Source organism: Podarcis pityusensis, assembly GCF_964106645.2.
Source record: "Podarcis pityusensis genome assembly, chromosome: 8".
Lineage (NCBI taxonomy): Eukaryota > Metazoa > Chordata > Lepidosauria > Squamata > Lacertidae > Podarcis > Podarcis pityusensis.
The window spans coordinates 68,125,778-68,142,200 of record NC_138033.1 but is presented as its reverse complement, the minus strand read 5'-3'; the positions used below and the strand labels follow the sequence as shown (position 1 = coordinate 68,142,200).

At 47.9% G+C, this 16,423-nt stretch overlaps 1 protein-coding gene across 5 annotated transcripts in view; it reads right to left on the bottom strand.

Annotated features, from left to right (window-relative positions):
* MEGF6 (multiple EGF like domains 6) overlaps positions 1-16,423 on the bottom strand; it is a 221,695-nt gene that overhangs the window by 12,969 nt on the left and 192,303 nt on the right. For all 5 annotated transcript variants that reach the window (XM_081015974.1, XM_081015973.1, XM_081015976.1 and 2 more), the window contains 9 exons: positions 15,736-15,864; positions 15,506-15,634; positions 13,416-13,544; positions 10,619-10,747; positions 6,193-6,321; positions 3,982-4,110; positions 2,553-2,684; positions 1,261-1,389; positions 348-476 (listed from right to left, as the gene is read on the bottom strand). In XM_081015974.1, the coding sequence (XP_080872100.1) occupies positions 348-476; positions 1,261-1,389; positions 2,553-2,684; positions 3,982-4,110; positions 6,193-6,321; positions 10,619-10,747; positions 13,416-13,544; positions 15,506-15,634; positions 15,736-15,864 (1,164 nt within the window). The remainder of the gene's footprint in view (positions 1-347; positions 477-1,260; positions 1,390-2,552; positions 2,685-3,981; positions 4,111-6,192; positions 6,322-10,618; positions 10,748-13,415; positions 13,545-15,505; positions 15,635-15,735; positions 15,865-16,423) is intronic.

Below are 16,423 nucleotides of genomic sequence, written 5' to 3'. Positions count from 1 at the left end.
GCTCCCTCCCTCTCTAGCATCAGACAGCAAAGAGAAAAGGAACAAGGGACAATAGTCCCACTTCACGGAACACAATAACACAAACATCCTGTCACTGTCACTTCCCACTCTGTGGAGTCAAAACATACACCGTCATGTGATAGACAAAAATCCCATGACTGCAATCATAGATCAGGAATACTAACAGAAACTAGCGTACAAAAGGTAAAATTCTCCTCCATCATCCCCCCACACTTTTGCATCTGGCCCCACACACCATAGGCAAGCAGCCTCCAGGACGTTGCCTAGAAGGTAGTGTGGCCCTGGGATGAAAACTGTCCACCCCACGCTCCACTGCAAATGCTTACCGTGCTCACAGTTGGGGCCAGTTTTTCCCGGTGGGCAAAGGCAGAGGCCTGTCGCATGATGGCAGGTGGCGGTGTTGCCACAGGAACACACTAGAGTGCAGTCCACACCGTAGCGACCGGCTGGGCACACTATGGAGGTGAGGGGGAGAAAGAGCAACAAAGAAAGGTCTCATTTACAGCAGAGTCGTCTTAGTGTTTGCTCCCAAAAGCACATCTCCGTAATCAAGGCTGTAACCCTACAGTAAGGAACAGCAACCCCATTTCACAAATTGGAAGGTAGGGAGGGGAAGTTATTTTCCACCAATGATGTTTTCTGATACAGAGAAGGTTCTGGAATGGAGAAACTGACCCCTGAGGCCTTCATAGAAAAGAAAAGAAAAAATGACACAGGTTGGGTTCATTCCAACAATCCTTAGTACGTGACCAGCTTTCAGTCTGCACTTAAAAACTGGGTTGTCTCCAATAAAGAGTGCATTCACGTGACAGGTTCGTTGCATTTTCCTGACGGTTCCCTGACTGTTAACTTCTGTATTATATTTGAGCTTGCACACGATGCAAAAGCCACTTCGAAAAATATGGTGGAACAGAGTGCAAGTTTAGTACTCATTTCCATATTATTGTCAAATGGATTTTTTTTGGGGGGGGGGGACCAAAGAACACATAAATGAGTGCTAAACTTGTGTTATATTCTGGTCCTTTATAAAACAAGAACTTTACCAGCTTCTGTAATTTTTATGACAAAAAATTAAATATATGATATTTTGGTTCAGAGTTACATCACCTTAAAAAAAATATATCAGCCTGTGTAAATTTCATGATGAAATTTCAAATCTTTGATCTTTCGGCCCAGCCTTTCGCCACTCAATATATAAGAAGCTGCTTCATTACATACAACCCGTCCCAATCCACTCACCAGTACCGCAGTCGGCACCAATATAACCAGCTGGGCATTGGCATGTTCCCGTGGTGGTCACACATTGCCCCCCATTCTTGCACTTGCACTGCCTCTCACAATTCGGACCGTAACGCCCAGAGGGGCATCCTGGGTAAACAAACAAACCATTAAAAGTTAAAAAGATTCAAAATAAGCCTTTAGGTTTGCACTGCCAAAGCAGAACATTTTGCTCATGTCAAACCAAATCTCTACTGCTACAGAAGAGGGACTGTCTTGCTTTTACCATTGTGCAGCGATTCTATTGACAGCATCTTGAGATTCCAGCCAGGAGGGGTTGCGGCTGTGTTGCAAAGCGATTTCCCCCAGGTTCAATTCCTGCATCCTCCAGGAAGGGGGTGGGAACCTTGCTTGAAACCCCACAGATAATACTGAGCTAGATGCAGGGGTGGAAATTTGGTCATCTTTCGTAATATGGTGCCCTGCGCAGGGCCAGAATTTGGCACCCCAAAATGGATCCTCTCAATTTGGTGCACCCTCAGATTGGTGCCCTGTGTGGGGGAACCACTCACACCACCCTAAATCCGGCACTGCTTTCTATGTTCCTATGCTCTTGTGGAGACAGCTGCTCAGAGATCAGCTGTGCACTCATCACCCTAAATGTTTTGAGTTGAACTGTCCTCCTGCTACCTTCTGCATCATCTATACCAGCGGTTCTCAACCTGTGGGTCCCCAGATGTTGTTGGACTACAACTCCCATCATCCCTGAGCTCTGGCCTTGCTAGCTAAGGGTGATGGGAGTTGTAGTTCAACAATATCTGGGGGCCCACAGGTTGAGAAAGGCTGCTGTATACATTCTTTGTGTGTGTGTGTGTGTGTGTGTGTGTGTGTGTGTAAACATGTACTGGAGAGCAAGTGTGTAGTGGTTAAGGTGTCAGACTAGGGCCTGGGAGTCCCGAGTTCAAATCCCTCGCTCAGCCATAAAGCTCGCTGGGTGACTTTGAGCTAGTCAATCTCTCTCAGCCTAGCCTACCTTATAGGGGTGTTATGAAGATTAAATGGGGAAAGAAAGAACCATGTATATACCTCCTTGGGCTCCTTGGGGCAGAGGCGAGATAGAAACGCAATACATCCTACCTCGCAGAATGTGGAGATGTCCAAAATCCGAAAGGCAGTAGCATTCTAATCTATATGAAGTCACCCGGATGGTGCGAATTCCATCAGCTCACTTAAAACCGCAGACCAAACAACGTTATCTCCCATTCCCTGCTATGCAAGCAAATCCCGTTGCAAATAATTCAGAGCAAACTCACTTTGTCGGCAATTGCTGCCGTGGTAACCGGGTGCGCAGATACAGTCTCCCGTCACTGGGTGGCAGTCATGGTTCACTCCGGGACATTGGCAAATCCGAGCGCAGTTCATTCCGAAGGTCCCAGGGAGACAGGCTGAAGGGCAGGGGGCATGGAGGAAGAAAGGGTAACAATGAGCTGGGATGGCGAAGGTTGGGTCCAAATCTCTTTCGGAGCCCAACGAATTGGTGGTGCAGAGATTCCATAGCAAGCTTTTCCATGAGGCGGCTGACTCCTGATTTCTGTTCTTCTGTAACGGAATTGAAAGCTAAGCAGATAATGTATCTTATTTTTTTGACATGTGAAGGCACCGAATCACAACTTTCACAGAAAGGATTTGTGAACATTTGCTTTTGTTGCTTCTGGCTCTGCCCTCCACACATGTGTCCCCACCACCACCACTCTTCTGAAGGTCCCCTAGGAAGAAATGTGACCCTCAGACTGAAAATAGTTTCTCCACCCTGACTTAGGCCCAGATTAGTCTGCTCTCAACCTGGGTGAGGTCTGCAAACTCCTGCTCCTCCCCCTGAGCCTTTGGGGGCATTTGATGGCCTCTTCTCTGTGCTGTGACCAACTCCACTTTTCTGCAGAACATGTTGATATCAAAGGCTTTGGAGCAGGCCAGGTCAGGGTCCTCCACACCCTGTTTGATCAGTTGGCATCTTCTCTTAGAAAGAGAGAATGCTTGTTGTCCTGTGAAAAGTCAGCTAGCAGTTTCTTAAACTGGCACAGGAGCAGCCAGGCAGGGTTTCTTTTCCCGGTCAGTTGGCAGGAACCCTTCGAAGCATGGAAGGAGAGCCTCGAAACACACAAGTGCGCGAATTGTGGCGGTGAGCCACAGCGCTCTGCGCCAAGCCTTGGCTTCCACTTGAGGCTTTATTAATCTAATCCTCTTTGGACAGAGGATGCTGATCCCATTTCCCACTTGGCTCTCCCTCCGCTGTGTTTGGATTACAAGAGCATGAGGCACCTGCCAGGATGCGATCTGGGATTTGGCTGAGCACCCGTTTTATTTACTCCATTTATATATATCAGGCATGTCCAACCAGTAGATCACGATCTACTGGTAGAGCCCCGGCTGATCCTGGTAGATCGTGGGACCCTTATCGATTGTAGGATTAAATGAGGTTTACTGAAAGTTAACAAATAAAAGCTGAAGAATTCTGGGCAATCCTACCCCAAAAAATGCTCAACAACTCTGGGCAATCCACCCACCCCACGCACACTCCTCCCTCCAATGACAATGGGTAGATCACTGCAAGTTTTTTTATACTGGGAGTAGATCACAGTCTCTTGGGAGTTGGACATGCCTGATATATATTATCCAAAGCTGAATGGACACCAACACTCTGGCCCAAGCTGCAAGCCCCACTGGGGAACTTGGGGAACATACATTGCTCGCATCCATGGCCCGTAACTCCTGGGGGGCAGCTGCACTCGCCCGTGATGTGGTTGCAAGGCGTTCCTGGAGGGCAGTCGCAGCTGGCAGCACAGTCTTTCCCAAATGACCCAGGCAGGCAGGCTGTGATGGGGACAGATAAGAGCGTTAAGACAAAGCCCTGTCGCATCAGGCCAAAGGGCCCATCGAGTCCAGTTCTTACAGTGGCCAACCAGATGCTCACTATGGGAAAGCCCACAAGCTGGACCTGTGGGCAACAGCGACTCTCCTCCTTTGTGGTACCCAGAGCTATACCACCTCCAACGAACACTGGCAACAGGACACCGTCATCGTGGCAAGCAGCCATGGATAGCATCCCCCTCCCTGAAATCATGTAACCCTCCAAAGAGAATACAAAGAATAAAACTATAACAGTCCAGTGGCTGGATTAGATGAAAGACCACTCTGGACCAGCACCTTGTTTTCAGAGCGGCCAACCAAGATGCCTCTGGGAAGCTCAAAAGCAGGACCTGAGAGCAACAGCAGCCTCTCTACTTGTGACGCCAGCAACTGGTGTTCGGAAGCATGGCAGTGACGGTGGAGCAGAGCCATTGTGGCTAGCCGCCTTTCCTCCACGAACTTCTCCAGCCTTCTTTTAAAGCTATCAAAGTTGGTGGCCATCGCCTGGTATTCCACAGAAGCAGGAGAAGCGCCAGGCTGCCAGATCAAGCCACAGGCCCATCTAGTCTGGTATCCTTCCCGCACGGGTGGCCAACCAGACGCCCCCCTGTAGGAAGCCCCCAAGCAGGGCCTTGAGTGCAACAGCTGCTCTCCCCATTTGCGGGACCCAAAGCAGTAGGCTCCATGCCAGGGGTGATGGAAACTGAGCCAGTCTTTTTCATGCCATCCTAGAAGGAAACTGAGCAGAGCAGCAGAGGGTTGAGAGAGAAGGGTTATTGTTGGAGCCTCTGGGGGGAAAGGGCTTCAGTTTTCTGTGGAATCAGCTTGTTTTCCAGAACATGCTTGTTTTCCCAACTGGGTGGTCTCCTAAATGAAAAGATGTTAGCAAGCCAACGTCTTTCCATGGAAAGCCCATACCCCCTTAAGCCTGGCTGTTCTCCCACATATTAACACCCCCCCCCCATGTAACATTTTATGATGGTGCCATTCAAGCCTTGCATCCTAACCAGGATTCAAAAAGACTACAGCAGCAGGTTAGTCAGTTGTACTGGAACAGAAGGAGGAAGAAACGGGGAGTAGATTGATGGCAGGTAAGTGGGGAAACAGAGGGGCCAGCCATGTGTCAATTCCTGATTATCAGGTGCATGGCTTGAAATTGGTGCAGGCACAGTGCTGGATGCTAGAGCTTGCAAAATGCTGTGGCTGAGATTATGTGCAGGATTGTTGTAGGTGCTGGCCATCAGTGGTGCCTGCAAGCCCTCCCCCCTTTTAGCCCAGCCACATTCTCATTTGCGCCAAAACTTAATGTCCTATATGATGTCAGACAATCAGGAGTGGCTTGGCCCCAAACAGCATCGTAGGCCAGAAGGGGAGGGCTGGAGGGCCACATTAGGTCTGTGGGCTGGAGGTTCCTTGCCACAACAGGGGCTCAAGAGGCCTTATGCACTGTGCCGCCAGAGCAGTTTGCCAAAGGAGGCATCCACTAGCCTACTCTTGTGGAGTAGCCTACTGGAGAGCCAGCGTGGTGTAGTGGTTAAGAGCAGTGGACTCATAATCTGGTGAACCGGATTTGCTTCCCTGCTCCTCCACATGCAGCTGCTGGGTGACCTTGGACTAGTCACACTTCTTTGAAGTCTCTCAGCCCCACTCACCTCACAGAGTGTTTGTTTTGGGGGAGGAAGGGAAAGGAGATTGTTAGCCGCTTTGAGACTCCTTAGGGTAGTGATAAAGCGGGATATCAAATCCAAACTCTTCTTCTTCTACTACTCTTTGCAGCACACCAGCGCCCCCACAGGGTGGAGGTATTATTGCACCTACCCTGCAATACAACCTCCAGCCAGTGGGGGCAGTGAAGGGCTGCAGATACAAGGGAAAACGAGAGTTCCGGCTGGCCCTATAAAATCACCGACTCCAGCCCATCTCTCAAGTTTGAGCAAATGGTCACTCACCAGGCAGCAACGGAGCACAACCTCCTCGTTTACCTGCTTGGCCGCCTGCATACGGGCTCGCCTACCTGGCCACCAGAATAGCTGGCAGCTCCCTCACCTTTATCACAGTGATGTCCTCTCCACCCTGGTGGGCAATCGCAGGCCCCTGTAATGTGGTGGCAGGAGACCCCATGCTCGCAGTCGCACCGCTGCTTGCACTGTTCCCCATAGGTGCCCTCGGGGCAAGCTGAAAAAGAGAAGAAACGGCTGCGATACTTCATTCATGAATGCATTCTGATCTAGAATCTGATCAAAACAAACAGACTCAGGTTAACCGGACACAGCAATCAGCCCCCCACTTTCAAGAAGCTGTTAAACCATCCCTCTATACCAAATTCGTAACGTAGAATTATAGAATTGTAGCGTTTCGAAGGGACTCCAAGGGTGAAGGGCAGAGCTAAGATGGAATCTGGCAAGTATGAAATGCAGCGGATGAGTCCACAGGTGTGATTGACAGCGAATGAATGCTTATCAGAGCCGTTCCAAAGGTTATCAGCTTCTCAAACTTAGGTACTGACTGGGTGCATACCACAATGTGGCTTTACAGGTCAGATCAGGAGCGGGAACCCGGGGCGCTCCAGACATTGGATGCTCAACTACCATCAGCCCCAGCCAGCATAGTCAATGGTCCAAGGTGAAGGGAGAGCTACATGTTCCCATCTCTCACAATAGGGGTAGCCAGTGTGGTGAGCTCCAGGTGCTGCTAGACTCCCACTTCCATCTTCCTTGACCATTGGGCATGCTGGTTGAGGCTGGTAGGAGCCACCAGCCAACACTATCCGTAGGGCACCACTTTGGCTACCCCTGGCTTACAGCATCCTTGAAGAGCAACGTTGGCTGGCAAGGATGCCGAAACAGGAGCCACACTTGCTACGCTGCAACTTTTCGTCGTGGCGGCTGCTGCTGTGTTTGTGCAACTCCTAACTTCAAAATTCAGTTTCCAATTTCTCCCTGCCCGTGCCCCTCAAGAGCTGTGTGTGTGTGTGTGTGTGTGTGTGTGTGTGTGTATGTTTTAAAAAGAACCCTCTTCTTTAAAGTTCTGCGTTAAACTTCCGATGACAGATAAAACAGCAAATTCCAACTACTGGAGCCATTCTTGCTAAATACCCTGGATCATGGTGAGATTCTCCTGGCATCCGAGCGCTGCTGGCTCAAGCCAGAAATAACACTTCCAATCTTATTTGGCACTGTTTGGGGAGAGCTTTTCACACCCGGATAAGAAGGGGGGGGGGGAGTGTTTTGATTTCTGATTTCTGCAGCTTCTTCACTTTCTGCCCAAGTCAGCGCCCCCCTCTGGCTGCCAAGATTCCCAGCGGAATTCTTTTGCAGAGAACATTCTGCTCCAAAGCTCCCAAACAGGGGAAAGAGAAGTATCTCATGTCAGCCACATGGGCTTGCTGGCCATAAGTAAGTGATAGTTTCCAGGTCAGGGGGTTGGACTAGATGGCCCTTGGGGTCCCTTCCAACTCAACAATTCTAAGGTTTTATAACCCCCTTTCCCGCTTGAGCTCCCAAAAAGGAAGCATGTCCCCCTCTCCCCAGAAGAAATGAAAAATTGAACTGAATGATGGGCCCATAACAGAGGGTTTGCAAAACTTTTTTTTCAAAAACTACCAGACTTTTAGAAGACATCTGAAGGCAGCCCTGTTTAGGTAAGCTTTTAATGTTTGATGCATTACTGTATTTTAATATTTTGTTGAAAGCCACCCAGAGTGGCTGGGGAAGCCCAGCCAGATGGGCGGGGCATATTGTTGTTGTTGTTGTTGTTGTTGTTGTTGTTGTTGTTGTTATTAATAATTATAGGCCATGTTCCTTTCTGGGCAACCTATGAGGGACCACATGCCAGCCATGGGCGGGACCAATGGCAAAAGTGGGTGGAGCAACGGATGTAAATTTTACTTTTGTAAAGCAGGCAGGTTTCTACACACATTCACAGCCCCATCTCTTTCTCCCCATCCAGACAAGCAAAGAGGCATTACACTGGTACCTCGGGTTACAGACTCTTCTGGTTACAGATGCTTCAGGCAGACTCCGCTAACCCAGAAATAGTACCTCGGGTTAAGAACTTTGCTTCAGGATGGGAACAGAAATCACGCGGTGGCAGCGGGAGGCCCCATTAGCTAAAGTGGTGCTTCAGGTTAAGAACAGTTTCAGGTTAAGAACGGACCTCCGGAACGAATTAAGTACTTAACCCGAGGTACCACTGTATAAGAGCTCAAGGACCCAATCCAGCCAGGCAGAAACACTCAGAGAACATGCAAAGCAGGGCCAGTGAGGAATGTGGCCTGGGGAGAGTCTCAAGGGCCAGGCAGAGAGATCCAGAGGGCCACAGTTGGACCTCAGACCTGAATTGCCCCACCCCTTGGTGTCATGCTTTGGAAATTATATGAACGAAAGGAAGACAAGAGGGGGTGAGGGAATCAAAATATATTCTGGTATTCACCATTTCAAGCAGCAAACATTTGCCAGGCGAAAGGACAGTTTCCTTGCCCTGGGCACAGAGTGGCTTGGAAGCCGTCCTAACGTCTCCATCACGGAACTCAAATGCAGCAAAATCAACACTGGGGCACTGGCTCAGGAGCTTGGCTGCGCTCCCGGTGCTTGCCAGTTCCCGAGCAGGGCAGCCGGTAACCCGAGGCGGGCAGCTCGCCTTACAACACACGTGAGGTTGCCCCGAGGGCACGCCAACTCCACTCAAACCTCCTGAGCTGGCTCTCGCCTCAGACAGAAGGCGAAAATGGCCACGGTCCAAGGCAAACACAGAAAGGGTAAAATGCAAGGTAGGCTGGCTAGGGAACGGCGCCGAGCTGGCCGTTTGGAATGGCACCTTCCACAGCCTTGTTCCCGGTTGCTTTCGCAGAAGCCGGGGGAGGCGGGTGCGTAATTGAAACCAGATTCGGGCAATGCCAGTTGCAATTTGCACCGGGAAATTCCAAATGGATGTGAAGAGGAACCCCAGTCTGCGTTCAGAAAAAGCCTTTCAAGCATTTTACATGAATATATATATATATTTTTAAAAATCACAGTCTACATTTGAAATTTGATTGTTTTGATCAGTGTAGTAAATTGTTTTATCTTGTTATTGTTGTTGTTGTTTAGTTGTTTAGTCGTGTCCAACTCTTCGTGACCCCATGGACCAGAGCACGCCAGGCATTCCTGTCTTCCACTGCCTCCCGCAGCTTGGTAAAACTCATGCTGGTAGCTTCAAGAACACTGTCCGACCATCTCGTCCTCTGTCTTCTCCTTCTCCTTGTGCCTTCCATCTTTCCCAACATCAGGGTCTTTTCCAGGGAGTCTTCTCTTCTCATGAGGTGGCCAAAGTATTGGAGCCTCAACTTCACGATCTGTCCTTCCAGTGAGCACTCAGGGCTGATTTCCTTAAGAATGGATACATTTGATCTTCTTGCAGTCCATGGGACTCTCAAGGGTCTCCTCCAGCACCAGAATTCAAAAGCATCAATTCTTCGGCGATCAGCCTTCTTTATGGTCTAACTCTCACTTCCATACATCACTGCTGGGAAAACCATAGTTTTAACTATACAGACCTTTGTTGGCAAGGTGATGTCTCTCCTTTTTAAGATGCTGTCTAGGTTTGTCATTGCTTTTCTCCCAAGAAGCAGGGGTCTTTTAATTTCATGACTGCTGTCACGAATTGTTTTATACCTGCTTTAAAAATTGCTTATTTGCTGTTAAACCACTTCGCCAAATATAGTTATGGAGGCAGCCCTGTATGCATGAATGTGGGCAGAGGAGGGCAAGCAGGACGACACAAGGGTCTGGGAACCAAACCTTATGAGGAATAGAAGAGGAAGATGGGGATGTTTCCTTTAGCCAGGCAAAGAGACAGAGAGGATAGGACAGCCAAGATAGAGCAAGCTTGTTTTCTGCTGCTGCTCCAGTATCGGGAGGACCTGAACCAACCGATTCAAATTAGAAGAAAGAAGATTCCAAGCAAACATTAGGAAGAACTTTCCGACGCTAAGATCTGTTCAATAGTGGAATGGGCTCCCTCAGAAGGTGCTGGCCTCTACTTCCTTGGAGGTTGTTAAGCAGAGGTTGGATGGCCAGCTGCCATGGATACTTCAGCTGTGATTGGGTTGGGCTAAATGACCATCAGATGTTCTGCAATTCCATGAAACAATTTAATCGGCATATTCACCACAGCACACCAGCCCCGGGTTTTTTTTTAAAAAAAGGTTATTTTGCCATCATTCTGCAGAGGCTGAATTAATGAAAAGCAATAATCAAATGATGTTATAGGGCCTCAAATCAATAAAAGTGTTGTTTCCGTCCACTTATTTATCGAAGGTTGCTTTACTGCTCATTTCAAAGGGTGCAATGTGGGTTTTAAACTCGGTTTATTACATATTGCTAGGTTTGTTGTGTCACTACTTTGCACCATGCCTCGTGAAGGAAATGCCTATTGTAAGGATGTTCATAAGTTTTAATATAACCCCCCCCCCCCACAAAATAGTCTTACTTACGGATTTGGCACTTCTCTCCTGTCCAGCCACTGCGGCAAAGGCAGCGCCCAGCCTGCCGGTCACACAAGCCCTCGTTCAGGCAATCGCAGCTCTCCTGGCAATTGACCCCATATTTTCCTTGGGTGCACTCTAAGGGAAAGAGACCTTTTCAGATGAGCCTTCCACAGACTACCCATCAAAACGCAGATGTGCAGGGTGGGAACATGAGTTGAATGCCTCCCCCCTCCAATGCAAAACACGTGATAAATATCCATGTCAGTAGAAAAGCAGCATATCAAGGTTATGTAGCTCAACCTCCCTTAGAGATCTATTTTCTACATGCAAGGAGGCTTACTGTAGCTACATTCTCTGGTCAGACTAGGGATGGCTGAAGAGTTTGCATCACATCGCTTCTGATTCTGTTCACCCATAAATCCACCCCGTGAGGGAATGCAGCTGCCATGCTGGAAAAGGTTCCCCATCCCCGCAGTGGCGTAGCGTGGGGGGTGCAGGGGGGGCCGGCCGCACCAGGCGCAACATCTGGGGGGGCGCTCGCACTTGCAGCTCTCTGCGCCTACCTAAAATCCACGGGTTAGGGGGCGCAAATTACTTGCCTTGCCCCGGGTGCTGACAACCCACGCTACGCCACTGCATCCCCGGCTTAAATTATTGCGCCAGAGAGTTCTGCAGATGGGGTGCCAATGGATGGGAGCGTCAGGTTATAGGGGTGTGTGTGGCTAACAACAGGTGGCTCCATCCTTAAAGCATCTGTTCTGGTTGCCCATCTACTACCAAGCCAGATTCAAGGTTCTTGCGTTAATCTGCAAAGCTCTGAACAACTTAGGTCCAGGGTACCTTATCCCCAAGGGACCCATGTGGCACTGTGGGTTAAACCACAGAGCCTAGGACTTGCCGATCAGAAGGTTGGCAGTTCTAATCCCTGAGACGGGGTGAGCTCCCGTTGCTCGGTCCCTGCTCCTGCCAACCTAGCAGTTTGAAAGCACGTCAAAGTGCAAGTAGATAAATAGGTACCGCTCCGGCGGGAAGGTAGACAGCGTTTCCGTGCACTGCTCTGGTTCACCAGAAGCGGCTTAGTCATGCTGGCCACATGACCCAGAAGCTGTACGCCGGCTCCCTCGGCCAATAAAGCGAGATGAGCGCCACAACCCCAGAGTCGGCCATGACTGGACCCAATGGTCAGGGGTCCCTTTACCTTTACCATATCCCCAATCACTGGGATCTCCTTCAGGAGCTTTCCCCTAAACTCTACCCTTAAAGAATCTAAAGAATTAATTTCCTTCCTGTTCATAGCAGCTAGACTTTGCCCACCAAGGGAAGGAAACCTGTAATATACCAATAGAGGCTTGGGTTAATAAGATCTGGAGCAGCCTTTCTCAACCTTGGGACCCAGGTGTTTTTGGCCTACGTGATCCCTAGTTCACAAGACCAGTGGTCAGGGATGATGGGAGTGGTAGGCCAAGGTTGAGAAAGGCTGATTCTGGAGCATTGCACAGACCATCGGCAACTAATCAAGGCCATCTCCAAAAAAGGTATCTTTCACACGATCTGGTCTCCCTTTTTCTCTCTTATTGAAGAAGAACATGAGGTTTTAATGCCATCATCATCCCAGAGGTGTCTGTGGAGGGGATATGTTGATTGAAAATGTCTAGCCAATCAGATCGATAGTTGGGTTTCCAAACAATAATAAAAAAGGAGCGTTCCTCAAATTTGGGAGGCTCGTTTGACAACAGCAAGAAGAAATTGAGCCTTTAGTATCATGAGCGAGGCCTTGTGGCATACTCTGCCAGCTAAAGTTCAGAAGGCACCTTCTGTTTCAAATTATAGATGCCCAATTGTTATTTTTCCTTTTCCTTCAGGCTGGTTCCAATTTTAATCTCTTCATATGGGAGGAGCAAGAGGATAACTGGTGAACAACTCCTTCAAACTGCTCCTCTGATAAGCTTTTAACTTATTCTATTTTTATTTTATTACTTTTTTGGCCCGTTGATTTGTATTGCTTTTAAAAAAAAAATTTACAGATCAAAATCAAATTAATTCTAATTTAATACAAATCTAAAAGTTGACTTCCCACCCCGCTTACATTATGTTTTTCTTCCCTCCCTTACCCAGTGTAACGTACATTTCATAATTCTGTTTCAATACTTGAAATATTTTAGCGTTTTATCACTTTATCACTTCTTCATTTCCCCTTGGCTGTACATATTTCAATCCCCGCATAGAATTTTATTCAACTACAACATATTCCCAAAATGTCAAGCAGGGTTACTCTTAACTTTGCCAGCCCACAAAAAAAATCATTGGTTATATATCAATATTCCACAAATGCAACTTATGCCTCCTGCTATTTTACGTATGAAAAAGTCTGAGTGGTAAATAAGAAATCCCCTTCAGCCACAACATTCCATTCCTGCTCCTTTATTTTATTACTTTTAACATTTTAACACATTCCTTGTATCTAAGCAACATAGTAAGCATTCCCATAGTACTTTTTTATTGTGTGGTTTTACGTAAAATTGTTTTAAGTAGTTTTGTTACTCACAGTCGTACCTTGGTTTTCGAACAGCTTGGTTCTCGAACGTTTTGGCTCCCAAGTACCGCAAACCCGGAAGTGACTGTTCCGGTTTGCAAACTATTTTTGGAAGCTGAACGGGGCTTCCGCAGTTTTGGTTTCTGGGTGTTTCGGAAGTCAAACGGACTTCCGGAACTGATTCCGTTCGACTTCAAAGGTATGACTGTATTTATGAATAACGAGAGAGAATTTTTTAATTATTATTATTGCAAAAAAGAAACAGATTACCCTGTTCGCAGGCCAGTCCTGTCCAGCCTACGGGACACACACAGCTCCCAGTGACTGGATCACACGTCCCGCCATTTTGACAAAGACACTGCTGATGGCAGCTTGCTCCAAAGGAGCCATCGGGACACACTGAGAAAAGGGGAGGAAAAAAAGGAACAGCAACCAGATCAGAACACAGGTGAAATAAATTTCCAGTGGGAACAAAAAGGGACACAGAATCTCAACTGTTTAAGCCACAGGCTTGGCACCAATAGGCAACAAATTTGCACACCAGTAGCTCCTACGAAGCCCACGAAAGGTAAAGGCCCCTTTGGAAATCCGCAAGGCACAAGAAGCTGCTTGCTTTCCATGTTCAGTTCCTGCTTGCACTTGTTCAGCCTCTCCAACATTGAACACACACACATACCCTTAAGCACGTTTCATTGGATGCCAGGATTGGACCCGCACAGCCACTCACCCTTTCATTCTGAACAGGGGAGAGGTGCGAATAACCTTTTTCTATGAGCATGGCAGGTCTCTCCCCCCCCCCCCCCGCCCCAATGGATTGCGAGGTGGGAAATGCCCACATCATTTTCAGGTCCTGCCTCTTCGCCACAGCACATGCAGAATTTTATTTGTATGCTGCCTTTCCACAGTTCAGACCTTGCTCTAGGCGGCTCTCACAACATGAAAGCAATACATAACTACGGCATAACAAACGTGTTATTTATTTATTTATTGCTTTTGACAACATTTTGAAAAACACAATCAAACTGAACAGTTTATGCATTGACAAGCTCTAAAAATAATGATACCAAAAAAAAAAGCAACAGTAACACACGGGGACACACAACGAAACCCTTCAGATAACAGCCCAGCTGAAGAGTCTCCGTTCAGCAGCCTCAGCTTTTGTAGCTGGAGTCACTCCGGGGCCCACCCTCCCAGACCAGGTGGGAAAGGCCTGCAGGGCAGGGAGCAGGTCTTCCTTCCAGGACTCGCAGCCAAAATGGTCTGCAAGTGATGCTAATGTCACAAAATACTTCAGTTGGGTTTAATCTTTCCAAAAGTGCCTTTCCCTTCCTTGGATCAATACAGTGGTACCTTGGGTTACATACGCTTCTGGTTACATATGCTTCAGGTTACAGACTCCGCTAACCCAGAAATAGTACCTCGGGTTAAGAACTTTGCTTCAGGATGTGAACAGAAATCTCATGGCAGCAGCGGGAGGCCCCATTAGCTAAAGTGGTGCTTCAGGTTACAAACAGTTTCAGGTTAAGAACGGACCTCCGGAATGAATTAAGTACTTAACCCGAGGTACCACTGTACTTATAGTTTGAACCCCCCCCCCTTTTTTTAGTATTATCTTTTGTAAACTTCAGGATCTCTCTCTCACACACACATTCCCAATCTACTTTGTTACAAACTGTAGTGCCAAGAATTCCTAAACTGGGCAAAGTCTTCGTTAGGTAGTTTAGGAATGTGTCTATGCGCTTGTGTGTGTTCCCTAAATCTCCACCACAGATGGAATTTTTGCTGGTCATTGCTTAGAACCAACCCACTGGCAGGAGAGAAGTGAAATAGAGAAAAACATATTGCATGCTAAGAAGAGCAGAAAAGTAAAGAAAAGGAGAAGTCAAGCTCTGCAGGCAACAAGAAACCGGAAGACAGCTAATTAAATAAATAAATGGGATTTAGAATGTTAAGAAAAGTGAATAAGATGGACTATAATTGGAAATTGTTTTAGTTTAATAATGATATTGGAAAGCTGTTACTTTTAACTACAAGGAAACTCAGAAGGGAGGGACTTGAGGAAGTCAGCTAAGATGCTTAAAAGATTGGATTTCTGAAGAATTAAGTTTGTTGTTATTGTTAATCTGTTTATTGTCCCCCCCCCCCCCGTTTTTGTGTACCACTATGCTTTGTGGGTTTTGTTATCATTGTGGAAAATCTAATAAAAATTTATTTAGAGAAGAAAAGAAAAGAAACCGGAAGACTGCAGCACTCACCTGACTTGTGATTCGAGAACACTGCCTCCAACAGAGGAAGCCGACCACAAGTATCATGGAAAGTAGCTATAGAAAGCCTCCTTACTTATTATTAGCAAGCAATACCTTGCTGGCAGGTCTCTCCCATCCATCCAGGTGCGCAGAGGCACCGACCATTCATGTGGTCACAGGTGGCCCCATTAGAGCAGCTGCATTCCTGGCTGCAGTTCTCCCCATAGCGGTTAGCCTGGCAAGCTGTAGCGGAAGGGAAACAGACAATGAGGGCCGCCACTTTTACGCATGTCCATGGTCAGCTGGCGAGGCTGAGAGACTGGCACCCAGCACAGGGCACCTACTTTGATTGCAGGTGGGACCAATCCAACCAGCGGGGCAGGTGCAGCGTCCGGTCACGTGATCACAGCGGGCTCCGTTCAGGCACCGGCAGGCCTTGTGGCACTCCGTCCCGTAAAAGCCATCAGGGCAAGCTGGGGAAAGAAAGACCCACGCGATAAGCCTGGGCACCAATTCGTATGAGATGGTGGTAGAGCAAAGCCACCTTTCTTTTTCTTTCTTTTTAAATTCAGTTAATCTAGATTTTCAAGACAGCCTACAAAAGAGAACCATGAAACAAATATAAAACAGATGAAAAAGCTCAGAGACAAAAGCAGCTATTGCAGCAACAGTAAAGAGACAAAAAAGCCCTTAACGGCCTTGGTCCAGTATACCTGAAGGAGCGTCTCCACCCCCCATCGTTCTGTCCGGACACTGAGGTCCAGCACCGAGGGCCTTCTGGTGGTTCCCTCGCTATGAGAAGCCAAGTTACAGGGAACTAGGCAGAGGGCCTTCTCGGTAGTGGCACCCCCCTGTGGAATGCCTTCCCACCAGATGTCAAAGAGAAAAATAACTACCAAACTTTTAGAAGACATCTGAAGGCAGCCCTGTTTAAAGGTAAAGGGACCCCTGACCTTTAGGTCCAGTCATGGCCGACTCTGGGGTTGCGGCGCTCATCTTGCTTTATTGGCCGAGGAAGCCGGCGTACAGCTT